The sequence below is a fragment of the Chlamydotis macqueenii genome, chromosome 1 (genome assembly GCF_036417535.1).
Source record: "Chlamydotis macqueenii isolate bChlMac1 chromosome 1, bChlMac1.mat, whole genome shotgun sequence".
NCBI lineage: Eukaryota > Metazoa > Chordata > Aves > Otidiformes > Otididae > Chlamydotis > Chlamydotis macqueenii.
Window position 1 is genome coordinate 214,884,623 of NC_141556.1, and position 14,983 is coordinate 214,899,605.

At 67.8% G+C, this 14,983-nt stretch overlaps 2 protein-coding genes and 1 long non-coding RNA gene across 3 annotated transcripts in view; 2 read left to right on the forward strand and 1 right to left on the reverse strand.

The window, feature by feature from the left end:
• Positions 1-793, forward strand: part of CLPB (ClpB family mitochondrial disaggregase) — a 60,534-nt gene extending 59,741 nt beyond the window's left edge. Inside the window, exon 16 of the mRNA XM_086739828.1 lies at positions 6-793. Within this exon, the coding sequence (XP_086595954.1) occupies positions 6-257 (252 nt within the window). The 3' untranslated portion in view covers positions 258-793. The remainder of the gene's footprint in view (positions 1-5) is intronic.
• A 4,352-nt stretch (positions 794-5,145) lies between these two features.
• PHOX2A (paired like homeobox 2A) lies at positions 5,146-12,562 on the forward strand. The gene is made up of 3 exons (XM_086739843.1): positions 5,146-5,359; positions 8,561-8,748; positions 12,125-12,562. Exons 1-3 carry the CDS (start codon positions 5,146-5,148, stop codon positions 12,560-12,562), a joined length of 840 nt encoding a protein of 279 aa, XP_086595969.1.
• Positions 12,563-13,136: 574 nt separating this feature from the next.
• Positions 13,137-14,038, reverse strand: LOC147602428 (uncharacterized). Its single transcript, XR_015257538.1, has 2 exons — positions 13,536-14,038; positions 13,137-13,458 (listed from the first exon to the last, which is right to left on the reverse strand). It is a non-coding gene; the product is annotated as an uncharacterized LOC147602428 (long non-coding RNA).
• Between the last annotated feature and the right edge of the window lie 945 nt (positions 14,039-14,983).

The following is a 14,983-nucleotide window of genomic DNA, read 5'->3' on the forward strand; positions in this document are numbered from 1 at the left end:
CTCAGGTGGAGCGGCGCGTCGTCAACCAGCTGGCCGCGGCCTACGAGCAGGACCTGCTGCCCAGGGGCTGCACCCTGCGGATCGCCGTGGAGGACTCGGACAAGCAGCTGCTCAAACCCCAGGACAGCGCTTCCCCCGGCGCCGAGAGAACCAAAACGCCGACCCTGCGGCTGGAGATCGTGGAGAAGGACAGCAAATCCCGAAAACTGGACATCCAAGCGCCCCTGAACCCGGAAAACATCGCTTACTTCTTGTAGGCGGCGACGGACGCTCCCGGAGCGGAGCGGGTGCTGCGGGCGGCGCGCGTTGCCGATAAAGCACCGCCGAGGCTCGCAGCGTGCGACGTGGCCGCGGCGGCGGCGAGGGCAGGCGGGCAGGGCGGGGGCGGATTCCCTGCTCCTGCCGCCGCCGCCGCCGCCCCGGAGCCGGGCGCGGGCAGGAACTCGGGTGCCCTGGGGTGGGTGCCGGGGGCTGGGGTGGGTGCTGAGGCGCCGCGCGGCCGGCCGGGGACGCACGGGTGGAGGGGATCGGGCTTCGTGGGGCGCAGGAGCAGGTGTCGGAGCTTTTTTAAAAAAGGGGCAAAGCAGATTTCAAACCCTGCGGGAGCCAGGGCAGCCGGCGGGGGGTTCGTCGCTCCCCGCGGAGCGGCCGGCTGCGGAGGCCGGGTTTGCGGGGACGGGGTCGGGCGGGGAGCGAGCGCGCGCCAGCTTGAATTGAGACACGCGCCGGGCGGCCTGGCTCTGTATTTCACCCGCTTCTCTTTATTGATGGCAATAAACACGGCGTGCGCACCCCCGCGTGTCTGGCGCGGGCAGGGGGAGGGCGGGGCGGCGCTGGGGGGTTCCTGCCGCCTCCGCGGGTCCCCAGGGGGGGCTGGGGGTGACCCCCGGCACGTGACGGGGGGCGCCGGGGGAAAATCCACCCGATTTCTGCGGCTTCGGCCGAGCGTCCGGCTCCGAGCCTCGCGGGGGATCGGGGGGAAGCGTGGCCCGGCGGCGCGAGCGGTTTGGGGCGTTTGCCTTCCTCAGCCTTCGTCATCGCCGTCACCGTGGCACCTCACCGACACAGCACCGGCGGCGCGTGGCGGGGACGGATCCTGAGGAGTGGGAAACCGGAGCCAAAAGGAGATCGAACCAAATAACCCGCCCCAGCCGATGAGCCCTGAGCGGCGGTCGGAGGCGGCAGTGGTCCCCGGCCGACGCGGCAGAGCCACCGCGGTGGCCGCGGCCGAGCCCAACCCAACGGGCGGGAACGGGAGTTGCCGGCTCACTCCCTGCCGCTCCCCCCTGTGCTGCAGCCGCGGAATCCCCCCTGTGCGGGGGCTCCCCAAAACCCCGGGCTGCCTCGCAGGGCGCCGAGCGCTGCCCCCGGAACGGCTGTTGCCTCCTGCGGCGACGAGACGTTGGGCAACACCAGCCCGGCGCTCCATCCAGCCGCCGCCCGGCGCGGCGCCAGCGCGGTGCGGGACGGGCGGCACCGCGGAGCTGAGGGGCAAAGCCGGGGTCCCGGGGGTCTCCCCGGGTGCCGGCCGGGCCCCGAAACTGGGGGAGCCGCAAGGAGAAACGGGGTGGAAAATGGTGGGTCTCGCAGCGGCGGTGAGGGGCGCGATGGGCTGAGCCCAGCGCGCTGTGCTGTGCCATCCCGTGCCATGCCGTGCCGTGCCATGCTGTGCCGTGCCGTGCCGTGCCATGCCGTGCCATGCCGTCCCGTGCCAGGTCACACCATGTCACCCTGTGCTGTGCCGTGCCATGCCGTCCCATGCCAGGTCACACCATGTCACCCTGTGCTGTGCCGTGCCATGCCGTCCCATGCCAGGTCACACCATGTCACCCTGTGCTGTGCCGTGCCATGCTGTGCCGTGCCGTGCCGTGCTATGCCATGCCATGCCGTCCCATGCCAGGTCACACCATGTCACCCTGTGCTGTGCTGTGCCATGCTGTGCTGCCACGCCGTGTCATGCTGTGCCACACCACGCTGTTCTGTGCTGTGCCATGTCAGGCTGTGCCATGCCACACGCCACTGTGCCATTCTGCTCCGTGCTAGGCCAGTCTTTGCCATGTTTTACCGTGCCACATCACGCCCTTCTGTGCCATGCCATGCCATGCCATGCCGTGTCATGCCGTGCTGTACTGTGCAGCGCCATGCCGTGTTGTGCTGTGCCACACTCTGCCGTGGTGTCACCCTGTGCCATGCCATGTTGTGCCGTGCCATGCTGTGCCACGTCACCCTGTGCGTTGCCATGCTGTGCTGTGCCATGTTGTGCCATGCTACAGTATGCCATGCCGTGCCCTGCTGTGCAATGCTGGGCCGTGCCGTGCCATGCTGTGCCGTGCCACGCCATGCCATGCTGTGTCATGCCATGCTGTGCTGTGCCATGTTGTACCACGCTATGGTGTGCCATGCCGTGCCATGCCATGCTGTGCCATGCTGTGCAATGCTGGGCCGTGCTGTGCCATGCTGTACCATGCCACGCTGTGCCACACCGCGCTGTTCCGTGCCGTGTCACACTCTGCTGTGCCATGTCATGCTGTGCCACACTCTTCCATGCCCTGTCACCCTGTGCAGTGCCATGCAGGACCATGCCGTGCCGTCCCGTGCCAGCCCCACGGAGCGCAGCCGCGAGGGCCCCACCAGCGGGAGAATCCCGGCTCTGGCAGGGGGTGCACGCGGGGCCCTCCCCGCTCGTTTGATTTGTTTTTAATTGTGCTGCGGGCGCGACGCCGGCGTCCTCCGAGCCACCAGCGGCGGGTGAAAGGGCTCCCAGTGACAGATCAAATAAATGCGCCAGCGCGGCCGGGCCGGGAACAATAAACGGGAGCAGGATCCGGAGGGGAGAAACATCAGGCTGTGACGGGGGAAATTCAATTACCGCCAGCCCTCAGCCCCGTGCCGGGCTCCTAATTCGATTAGGGGCAGGCGAGCTCCTGCGAGCGTGGGGCCTCGCTGCGGCCCCCGGCGCGGGGCTTTGTCACCGCCAACAAAGCGGCGACCGCGGCCGGAGGCTCCCGGCACCCTTGGGCCGCACGCGGCGTGGGACCGGTCACGGGCCGAGAGCCCGCCGGTGCAAAATTTGGGGGGGGGGTCTCTGTGGGGTGATGTGGCCGGGATGGGGACAGCGCGGGCACGGGCTGCGCCCGGTCAGCGTCACCGATGAAGCTGGGACGTGAGCGGCGCGGGGGTCCCGTCACAGGGGGTCCCGTCACAGGGGGTCCCACCAGCCCCCCAGCTCCAGATGGGCCCTGACCCACGGGCACAGCCCTCGGGTCACAGATGGCTCCCCCTAGAGCTGGAGGGGTGGGGGTCCCTGTCCCCAGGGAACGGGGGGATGGGGGGGTCAGCCCAACCCCCCCACCCCAAGGACGATGCCGGAGACAGCGGGGTGCCCCTGCTGCCAGCCCCCACCAAAAGCAGGTGGTGGTACGCACCGCATCCCAGTGCCCCCCACCCCGCTCCCCCCACCTTGTCTCCCTCCCTCCCCTCTCCCCCTTCATCCCCCTCACCCTCCCCGCCCCTCCCCACCCCCCCCCCCGCCCCGTTCTGCCCCCGGCCCCGGGTACCGGCAGCAGCAGCTCCTTGCGTGGCAGATTGCTGCCTAATTAGTTTAGAGGGAAAACTTAATTGAATTAACTTTTTCACAACTCCAGCAGCCTGACAGTCGGGGCCCTCGCTCGGCCGCCAGCCCCCAGCCCCGTGATCTAATTAACGGCTTCAGCAACCTGCCCGCTCCCCGGCGCAGCTGGGGCGGGTGGGGGGCACCCACCAGTCCCCCCCGCCCCACACCGGCACCCACGGGGGTCCCTGAGGGTCCCACGCCAGGGATCGGGCCCGGCTGGGGGGGGCGCCTGGGCCGCGAGGGCTGAGCCCGGCGAGGGGGCGTCGAGTCCGGCGGGTGGGGGGGCATCGGCTCTGCCCTATGGGGCGCGGGGGGGGGGGTGTGGGGCAGGGCGTGGGGGCCCATGCCCAGTGCCTCAGCCCCGTCCCTGCGCCCACGGGCAGAGCCGAACCCCAGCGCCCGGGCGGGACCCGGCCCCTCCTGCCCCACAGCGGGAGGGCGGCGACCCCCGGCTCCCCCGGGCCGGGGCACGGAGCACGGAGCCCTGGGCTGCGGGGCGGGGGGGTGACATCCCCAGCCGGGAAAGCGCCCCCTTGAGAAGGTCCCCAACCCCCATAGGCCCCCCACAGCCCCCGCTGCCCCCCACTGCTCCCCACTGCCCCTGCATCCCCCCACAGACCCCACAGCCCCCTGAGTCTCCCTACAGCCCCCCCAGCCCCCCCAGCCCCCCCACTGCCCCCTGCATCCCCCCGAGTCCCCCTACAGCCCCCCCCAGACCCCACCACAGCCTTTGCCTTGGCCCTGGGGGGGGAGGGGGGCAAGGGGCCCAGCTGGGGTGGGATAAGGGGCTTGGAAATTCAGTGGGGTGGGAATGGGATGAGATGGGGATGAAGATGAGGATGAGGATGGGATGAGGATGAGGATGAAGAGGAGGATGAGAATGGGATGGGATGGGATGAGACGAGATGAGATAAGGATGACGACAGGCATGAGGATGAGGACGAAGATGAAGATGAGGATAGGGATGAGAACGGAATGGGAAAGGGGATGGGATGGAGATGGAGATGAAGATGAGGATGAAGGTGAAGATGAGATGAAGATGAAGATGAGGATAGGGATGAGAACGGAATGGGAAAGGGGATGGGATGGAGATGGAGATGAAGATGAGGATGAAGGTGAAGATGAGATGAAGATGAAGATGGAGACGAGGGTGGGATGAAGCTGGGAGGAAGCCACGGCCAGGGACAGGGCCGCTGCGGAGCTGGGGACACGGGGGGAGAAGGGCCCGGTACCGGCTGCAGATTCGGGGGACCCCGCCGCGCCCCAGGACACGGGTGGGCCCGAGAGCCCGCTCCCCGCCTCCCCCCGACGTGAGGGAGCCCACGAAGGGTTAAGGGGGGCGGGGGGGCGGGGGGGGGGCGGCTCCTCCCGCTCCCGCCCCCCCGGGCGATATTATCATGCAAACCCCCCTTCCTCCTCCTCCTCCTCCTCCTCCCCCCCCTCCCCAGCCGGGGCTTTGTCCGCCCCCCCCCCCGCCTCTATATTAAGGGGGGCGGATGGCGGGGGCGAGCGGCCGGGTGGCCCCGCTCGCCATGGACTACTCTTACCTCAACTCCTACGAGTCCTGCGTGGCCGCCGTGGAAGCCTCTGCCTACGAGTTCAGCCCCTGCAGCCAGGCCGGGCCCTTCCCCTACAGCCCGGTGCGGGGCGGGGGGTTCGGGCCCGCCGCCCCCTGCCCCCCCCTGGCCCCCGCCGCCTGCGCCCTGGGGCCGCTCCGCGACCACCAGCCCTCGCCCTACCCCGCAGGTAACGGCACCGCGCCCACGCGTGGGGGGGGGGGAGAGGGAGGGGGAGCCCAGGGCAGCCCCCCGCGAGGGTCTCTGGGCAGCCCCGGCGGTGACCGGTACCCTCGGGGGTCGGGGTCGTCGGTGACCGGTGCCGTGAGTTCCCGGGGTCGTCGGTGATCGGTACCGTGGGTTCTCAGACCCCCTGGTGACCGGTACCCTCGGAGATCGGGGCCTCCGGTAACCGGTACCGTGGGTTCTCGGCCCCGTCAGTAACCGGTTACTGTCAGGGCTCGGTACCGTCGGGGTCGGGGCTGCCGATGACCGGTACCGTGGGTTCTCAGCCCCTCCCGTGACCGGAACCGCGGGTTTCTGGGACCGTCGGTGACCGGTTATCGCGTTACCGTCAGGGCTCGACACCGTCGGGGTCCGGTGCCTTCGGGGGTCGGGGCCGCCAGTGACCGGTACCGTGGGTTCTCAGCCCCGGTGGTGACCGGTTACCGTCAGGGCTCGATCCGGCCGGGTCCGGTACAGTCGGGGCTGGGGGCCGTCGGTAACCGGTACCGTGGGTTCTCAGCCCCGGCGGTGACCGGTACCGAGGTCGCCGCCATCGGTGACCAGTTACCGTCAGGGCTCGGTGCCTTCGGGGTCGGGTACGGTCGGGGCTCGATGACATCGGTGACCGGTACCGTCGAGGGTCGGGGCCGCCGGTGACCGGTACCGTGGGTTCTCAGCCCCGCTGGTGACCGGTTACCGTCAGGGCTCTGTGCCGTCGGGTCCGGAACCATCGGTTCCCGGGGCTTCGATGTCCGGTTACCGTCAGTGACTGGTGCCGTAGGTTCTCAGCCCCGCCGGTGACCGGTGCCGTGAGTTACCGGGGCCGTCGGTGTCCGGTACCGCCCGTGCACGCTGCCAGCAGTATCCGGTACCGTCGGTGCCCGGCACTATCGCTTCCCGGGGCCGTCGGTGTCCCATGCCGTGGATCCCCGGTGCCGTCGGTGCAGCCGGTCCCCGGTGCTGTCAGGGCTCCGTGCTACCGGTAGCGGCTGCTCCCGGTGTCCGGTACCGTCCGTGTTCGTTACCGCCGGTTCCCGGTGCCTCCGCTCCCCCCATTCCCCCCCCCCCACGCCGCGGTACCGGTGGCGGAGCCCCCAGGACTCCGGAGCTGGGCTGGGCGGGGGTCGCCGCCCCCGGGCTCCCCCTCCCCGCTCCGCTTTCGTTGCGGCCGCGCTGCCGGACGGGTCGGTAACGAAGGAGACGCCCGACGGTACCGGCCGCCTCTCCCCCGCCCCGGCCCCGGCCCCGCGCCGGCCGAGGGAACGAACGGCACCGAGGGGCGCGGCCCCGCTCCCTGCAGCCCTGCCCGGTGCATCCCAGTCCATCCCAGTCCAGTCCATCCCTGCATCCCTGCTCCCTGCAGCCCTGCCCTCTCGATCCCTTCCCAGTCTCTCCCTGCTCCCTGCAGCCCTTCCCGGTCCATCCCAGTTCAGTCCATCCCTGCTTCCCGCATCCCCGCTCCCTGCATCCCTGCCCGCTGCATCCCAGCCCGGAATATCTCTGCCCGGTGCATCCCAGTCCATCCCTTCCCGGTCCATCCCTGCTCCCCACATCCCTGCTCCCCACATCCCTGCTCTCCAGCCTCTGCTTCCCGGTCCATCCCAGTCCGGTGCATCGCTTCCCAGTGCGTTCTTGCTCCCTGCATCCCTGTGCATCCCTGCCCGGTGCAACATAACGCATCCCTTCCCGGCCCATCCCTGCATCCCTTCCTGGTGTATCCCTGCCCGGAATACCCTCCTTGGTCCATCCCTGCTTCCTGCATCCCTTCCCGGTCCATCCCAGTCCATCTCTGCCCACTGCATCCCAGTCCAGTCTATCCCTGCTCCCCACATCCCTTCATGGTGCATCCCTGTCCATCTCTGCCCAGTCCATCCCAGCCTGGTGCATCCTTGCCCAGTCTGTCCTTGCTCCCTGCATCCCCGTGCATCCCTGCCCGGTGCAACCCAGTGCATCCCTTCCCAGTGCATCCCTGCTCCCCTGCCCGGAATATCCTGGTCCATCCCTGCTCCCTGCATCCTGCATCTCTGCCCAGTCCATCCCTGCCCGCTGCACCCCAGTCCAGTCCATCCCTGCCCGCTGCATCCTTCCTGGTGCATCCCTGCTCCCCACAACCTTGCTCACTGCATCCCTGCGCCTCCCTGCCCAGTGCCTCCCTTCCCAGTTCATTCCTGCATCCTTCCTGGTGCATCCCTGCTCCCCACATCCCTGCTCCCCACATCTCTGCTCCCCACATCCTTTCCCAGTCCATCCCAGCCTGGTGCATCGCTTCCCGGTCCGTCTTTGCTCCCTGCATCCCAGTGCATCCCTTCCCACTGCATCCCTGCTCCCTGCATCCCTTCCTGCTCCATCCCTGCATCCCTTCCTGCTCCATCCCTGCATCCCTTCCCAGTCCATCCTGATCCATCTCTTCCCAGCCCATCCCTTCCAGGTCCTTCCCCGCATCCCCTCCCAGTCCATCCCATCCTGGTCCATCCCTTTCCAGTCCATCCCTCATCCCTTCCCAGTCCATTCTGATCCATCCTTCCCAGTCCATCCCCGCTCCCTGTATCGCTTCCAGGTCCATCCCTGCATCCCTTCCCAGTCCATCCCATCCTGGTTCATCCCCTCCCAGTCCATCCCTTCGGAGTCCATTGCTTTCCAGTCCATCCCTCATCCCTTCTCAGTCCACCCCTTCCCAGCTGATTCCAGTCCATTCCTTCCCAGTCCGTTCCTTCCCAATCCATCCTTTCTCAGTCCATTCCTGCATCCCTTCCCAGTCCATCCCTGCTCCCAGTCCATCCCTTCCCAGCCCATCCTGGTCCATCCCTTCCCAATCCATCCCTGCTCCCTGCATCCCATCCTGTTCCATCCCTTCCCCAGTCCATCCCTGCTCCCAGTTCATCGCTTCCCAGTCCATCTCATCCTGGTCCATCCCTTCCCAGTCCATACCTTCCCGGTCCATCCCTGCATCCCTTCCCAGTCCATCCCTTCCCAGTCCATCCCTTCCCAGTCCATCCCTTCATCCCATCCCTCCATCCCATCCCAGTCCATCCCTGCATCCCAGTCCATCCCATCCCAGTCCATCCCATCCCAGTCCACCCCTGCCCCCTGCCCCCCACCTGGCAAAATCCCCCTTCCCGAGCGCCGCCTCCTCTCACTCCCATCCTCTCCCTCCCTCCCCCCCCAGTTCCCTACAAATTTTTTTCGGAGGCGTCGGGGATCAACGAGAAGCGGAAGCAGCGGCGGATCCGGACGACGTTCACCAGCTCGCAGCTGAAGGAGCTGGAGCGCGTCTTCGCCGAGACGCACTACCCCGACATCTACACGCGCGAGGAGCTGGCCCTCAAGATCGACCTCACCGAGGCGCGCGTCCAGGTGGGCGGGCGGCGCCGGGCACGCGGCCGGCCGCGCAGTTCCCGGCCGGATGGGGGGCAAACGCGGCCGGCCGCGCAGTTCCCGGCCGGATCGGGGGCAAACGCGGTGGGGTTGGGCAGTTCCCAGCTGGATCGGGGGCAAACGCGGCCGGCTGCACAGTTCCCGGCCGGATTGGGGGCAAACGCGGCCGGCCGCGCAATTCCCAGCCGGATCGGGGGCAAACGCGGCCGGCCGCGCAATTCCCAGCCGGATCGGGGGCAAACGCGGCCGGCCGCGCAATTCCCGGCCGGATCGGGGGCAAACGCGGTGGGGTTGGGCAGCTCCCGGCCGGATCGGGGGCAAACGCGGTGGGGTTGAGCAGTTCCCAGCCGGATCGGGGGCAAACGCGGCCGGCCGCGCAATTCCCGGTGGGATCGGGGGCAAATGCGGCAGGCCATGCAGTTCCCGGCCGGATCGGGGGCACACACGGCCGGCCGCGCAGTTCCCGGCCGGATGGGGGGCAAATGCAGCGGGGTTGGGCAGCTCCCAGCTAGATTGGGTGGAAACGGGGCGGGTTTGGGCAATTCCTGGCCAGATCGGGGGCACACACGGCCGACCGCACAATTCCCGGCTGGATCGGGGGCAAACGCGGCGGGGTTGGGCAGTTCCCAGCCGGTTTGGGGAATTCCCAGCTGGATCGGGGGGAAACACACAGCAGATTTGGGCAATTCCTGGCTGGTTTGGGGGGAAACGGGGTGGGTTTGGGCAATTCCCAGCCGGATCGGGGGCAAACACAGTGGGGTTGGGCAGTTCCCAGCCGGATTGGGTGGAGACAGGGCAGGTTTGGGCAATTCCCAGCCGGATTGGGGGGAAATACAGCAGATTTGGGCAATTCCCGGCCGGATCGGGGGCAAACGCGGCGGGGTTGGGCAGTTCCCAGCTGGATTGGGTGGAAACGGGGCGGGTTTGGGCAATTCCCGGCTGGATCGGGGGCACACACGGCCGACCGCACAATTCCCGGCTGGATCGGGGGCAAACGCGGCGGGGTTGGGCAGTTCCCAGCCGGTTTGGGGAATTCCCAGCTGGATCGGGGGGAAACACAGCAGATTTGGGCAATTCCTGGCTGGTTTGGGGGGAAACGGGGTGGGTTTGGGCAATTCCCAGCCGGATTGGGTGGAAATACAGCAGATTTGGGCAATTCCTGGCCGGATCGGGGGCAAACGCGGTGGGGTTGGGCAGTTCCCAGCCGGTTTGGGCGATTCCCAGCCGGATCGGGGGGAAACAGGGCAGGTTTGGGCAATTCCCAGCCAGATTGGGGGGAAATACAGCCGGTTTGGGCAATTCCCGGCCGGATCGGGGGCAAACGCAGCGGGGTTGGGCAGTTCCCAGCTGGATTGGGTGGAAACGGGGCGGGTTTGGGCAATTCCCGGCTGGATCGGGGGCACACACGGCCGGCCGCACAATTCCCGGCTGGATCGGGGGCAAACGCGGCGGGGTTGGGCAGTTCCCAGCCGGATTGGGCGATTCCCAGCCGGATCGGGGGGAAACACAGCAGATTTGGGCAATTCCTGGCTGGTTTGGGGGGAAACGGGGTGGGTTTGGGCAATTCCCAGCCAGATCGGGGGCAAACGCAGCGGGGTTGGGCAGTTCCCAGCCGGATTGGGTGGAGACAGGGCAGGTTTGGGCAATTCCCAGCCGGATTGGGTGGAAATACAGCAGATTTGGGCAATTCCTGGCCGGATGGGGGGCAAACGCGGCGGGGTTGGGCAGTTCCCAGCTGGATTGGGTGGAAACGGGGTGGGTTTGGGCAATTCCCGGCTGGATCGGGGGGAAATACAGCAGATTTGGAGCAATTCCCATCCGGTTTTGGGGGGAAATGGGGCAGTTTTGGGCAACTCCTTTCCATTTCTGGGGGGAAAGGGGGGGGGATTTGCGCAATTCCCTTCTGGCTTTGGGGTGGAAATGGGGCAGTTCGGGGCAATTTCCTTCCAGTTTTCCATGAAAACAGGGCAGTTTGGGGCAGTTCCCTACTGGTTTTGGGTGGAAATGGGGCAGATTCGGGTGGAAATGGGGCAGTTTTGGGCAATTCCCTTCCATTTTGGGTGGAAACAGGGCGGTTTTGATGCAGTTCTCTGCCGGTTTTGGGTGGAAATGGGGAGGTTTGGGGCAATTCCCATCTGGTTTGGGTGGAAACGGGGTGGATTTGGCCAATTCCCTTCTGGTTTGAGTGGAAATGGGGCAGTTTGGGGCAATTCCCTTCCAGTTTTGGGTGGAAAGAGGGCAGTTTTGGGCGGAAACAGGGCAGTTTCGGGCAATTCCCATCTGGTTTGGGTGGAAACGGGGTGGATTTGGCCAATTCCCTTCTGGTTTGAGTGGAAATGGGGCAGTTTGGGGCAATTCCCTTCCAGTTTTGGGTGGAAAGAGGGCAGTTTTGGGCGGAAACAGGGCAGTTTCGGGCAATTCCCTTCCAGTTTTGGGTGGAAACAGGGCAGTTTCGGGCAATTCCCTTCCAGTTTTGGGTAGAAACAGGGCAGTTTCGGGCAATTCCCCTCTCGGTTTGGGTGGAAACAGGGAAGATTTGGGCAATTCTCATCCGGTTTTGGGTGGAAATGGGGAGGTTTGGGGCAATTCCCTTCTGGGTTTGGGGGGAAATGTGGCAGTCTGGGGCAATTCCCTTCCATTTTTGGGTGGAAATGGGGCAGTTTTGGGGCAGTTGCCTGCTGCGTTTTGGGTGGAAATGGGGCGGACTTGGGCAATTCTCATCTGGGTTTAGGTGGAAACGGGGCACTTTGGGGCAATTCCCTTCCATTTTGGGTGGGAACGGGTCGGTTTTCAGGTAATTCCCTTCCGGGTTTTGGGTGTCAACGGGGCAGTTTTGGGGCGATTCCTGCTCCCCAAGGTTCAGGCTCCCTAGCCCCCCCCCCAGCACGGCCTTGCACCCGGGGTGCAGGGCCGTGTGGGACCCCTGCCCCCCCCGTAGCAGCCCCTGGGACGGCCGGGCTGACCTCAGCCTTCAGCGTCCCGCGGGCAGGAGGGATGCTGCGGCCCCCCGGGGCTGGGGGGCCCGGACCCCTGGATGGGGGATCCCTGGGGCTGGGGGCTCTTGGTCCCAAATGGGGGACTCATGGGGCTTTGGGGGCTCCTGGTCCTACGGACAAGGGATCCCTGGGGCTGGGGGGTCTTGGTCCCAAAGATGGGGAGACCCGTGGGGTTGGGGGGTCATGGCCCCCCAGTATCACCAGTGCCGCGCCCGGGTTCGACATGGCAGAGGCCTGTGGCCAGTTTTAAGCACCCTGAACCCCCGGTGCTGGGGGAAACGTTTCACCCGTGGGGGTGGGGGTGCCGCGAGGGGCACCCGTGGGTCCCCCAAACGCTGGGATCCTCCCGCCCCCTCCAGGTCTGGTTCCAGAACCGCCGAGCCAAATTCCGCAAGCAGGAGCGAGCGGCCAACGCCAAAGGCTCCGGCGCCAACGCCGCCGGCAAGAAGTCGGAGCCGCCGCGCTCTTCCTCGGAAGACGACGAATCCAAGGAATCCAACTGCAGCCCCACGCCCGACAGCACCGCGTCCCTGCCCCCCGCCGCCGCCGCCAGCCTGGGCAGCCCCGGCGGCAGCCTGAGCCCCAGCCCCGGCGCGGGGGCGCCCGCGGCGCCCGCCCACCCCCCCCAGCCCCTCAAGGCGCCCGTTTGGGCCGGCGTGGGCGCCGCCGGCGGGGCCGCCAACGCGGCCGAGCTGCTGAAGGCCTGGCAGCCGGCCGAAGCCGTGCCGGGCCCCTTCTCCGGCGTCCTCTCCTCCTTCCATCGGAAACCCAACGCCCTCAAGACGAATCTCTTCTGAGGCGTCGAAACGCGCCGCGCCCGCCATGCGCCGAGGAGAGGGAGCGGGGACGCGGCGGCAGCCCCCAGCCCCCCCGGGAGACCCCCCCGCCGCGGGGCGAGGAAGCACTTTAGGGGTTTTTAGGGGCCCGCGGGTGGAGCGCGGCGGCGGGGAATTCGGCAACCAGAGGCCCCTCGGCGCGGGGAGGGGGTGATGCCCCCAAAAATCCCACCCGAGGACACGGATTCGCCCCCCCCCCCCCGGCAGCACCCCGGCGAGGCTGGGGGGGAGGAGACCCCCGCCCTGGGATGCGATGGGATTTGGGGGGGGCCCAAGGCAGGGATGGGGGTTTGCGGGGGCCGAGGCACCGGACCCTCGTTGTCCCGCTGCGTCGGGCCCATCACCCCGCAGAGGGGACCGACCCCCCCCGAGCGAACGGTGGGACCCCCCCGAGGAGCCGCGCCCCCGGCCCGGCTGAGGTGGGCTTGGGTTTCGCCTTTTTTTGGTTGGTTTTTTTTGTTTGTTTTGGGTTTTTTGTTTTGTTTTGTTTTGTTTTTTTAACGGTTCTGTAATTTATTGCCCCCGTTTGCAAATGAACTAATCCAAATAAAACTTAATTTATTGACGACACCGCCGCGCCCCTCCCCTCCCTGCAACCCCCCCGGCCCCCCCGGCTGCAGGTGGTGGGGGTCCGCACAGCCCCCCCGTGTGGGTCGGGGACCCCCAGCCGCGCCTTAGGGGTGTTTGGGGGCGGCTGGGGGGGGGGGACACGGGGATGGGGGGGGCACGCTTCCAAATGGGGCAGAAGTGACGGTGCTGAGACCAGTACGGCCAGTCTGGGGGGGTCCCAGATCATGGTGGGACCAGTATGGCCAGCTTGGAGGGTCCCACAGCGTGCTGGGACCAGTATGGCCAGTCTGGAGTGTCTTGGACCATGGGACCAGTATGGCCAGCCAGGATGGTCCCAGATCATGATGGGACCAGTACGGCCAGCCTGGAGGGTCTCGCACCAAGCTGGGACCAGTATGGCCAGTCTGGAGGACCCCGGACCACACTGGGACCCGGTTCCTCATCCCCGTTCCTCACCCCCCCCATCCCGCGATTCCCCGGGACGGGACGGGACCCTTGCACTGAACGTGAAAAGACCCCAAACGGCGGCGAATTCACGGGACGGGGCGGGACGGGGCGGTTTGGGTGGGGTGACGTCACACAAGGCCTCGTCAGCTAACGAGGGGTGCGGGGCGGGGGTGCTGGGGGGGCCCGGCCCATCCTTCATCTCAGCCGGAGCGGGGGTGGCGGGGCCCGGACGTGGGGGCTGGGGGAACCAGGGGTCCCGGGCTGGGGGCGGGCGTCACCCCCCCAGCACCCCTGGGTGCAGCCCCCGGGGACGGGGAGAGCTGGGGGGAGGACACCCCGGGGTGGGGGAGGCACGGCTGGGGACCCCCACCCTGAGACCTCCACTCTGGGACCCCCGCCATGGGGACCCCCTCACCCTGGGGACCCTCCCACCCGAGGGACCCCCCCACTCTAGGGACCCCCGCCCTGGGATCCCCCCCAACCCTGAGACCCCCCCTCGGACCCCCCCAACCCGGGACCCCCCCAGAAGGGCACTTGGTGAGGTTTGGGGCTGAGCACCCACGGGGAGATGGGGGTCAGCACCCACGGGTGGGCCCCCCTACCCGAGCACCCACGGGGGGACCCAGCAACGCAGCCCCCCGGGACGGGACGGATCCAGTAAGTACCTGATGGGCAAACTGGGATTTGGGGACGGGGGGCACCCTGGAGGCACTTGGGGGGGGGGGGGGGGGGTGAAGGCACTGAACCAGCTCTGCTGTGGCGGGACCCCTGGGTGGGGGTGGGACCCCCGGGCGGGGATGGGACCCCCGGGCGGGGATGGGACCCCCAGGGTGGGAGACCCCCATCCCATCCCGTCCCAGTTTGGCACCAGCCAAAGGCACTTGGGTTGAAACACGACTTGGGGGGGGGCAGCAGGAGCCAGAGACCCCCGGGGTGCCCCCCAAAAACCTCCTTGCCCCCCCCAGCTCTCAGGACCCCCCCCCACCCCTTCTCTCAATAAATTAAGAAATAACTTAAATGAGGGAGGCCCCGCGTGGGACCCCCCCTGAAATTCTCTGACCAGAACCCCCCACCCACCCCCAACCCCCCCCGCGCCCCCCCCCGTTACCCAGCACCCAGGGTGGGCCGGCCGCGGGGTCCCGGCGCTCCCGCCGGCTGCTGCTGGTGATGGCGGGGCGCGAGGATCCGGGACGTCCCGCCGCGGGACGCAGGGCTGCGGGAGCCGGGATCCGTGCCCACGGGATGCGGGACGTCCCGCCGCGGGACGCAGGGCTGCGGGAGCCGGGATCCGTGCCCACGGGATGCGGGACGTCCCGCCGCGGGACGCAGGGCTGCGGGAGCCGGGATCCGTGCCCACGGGATGCG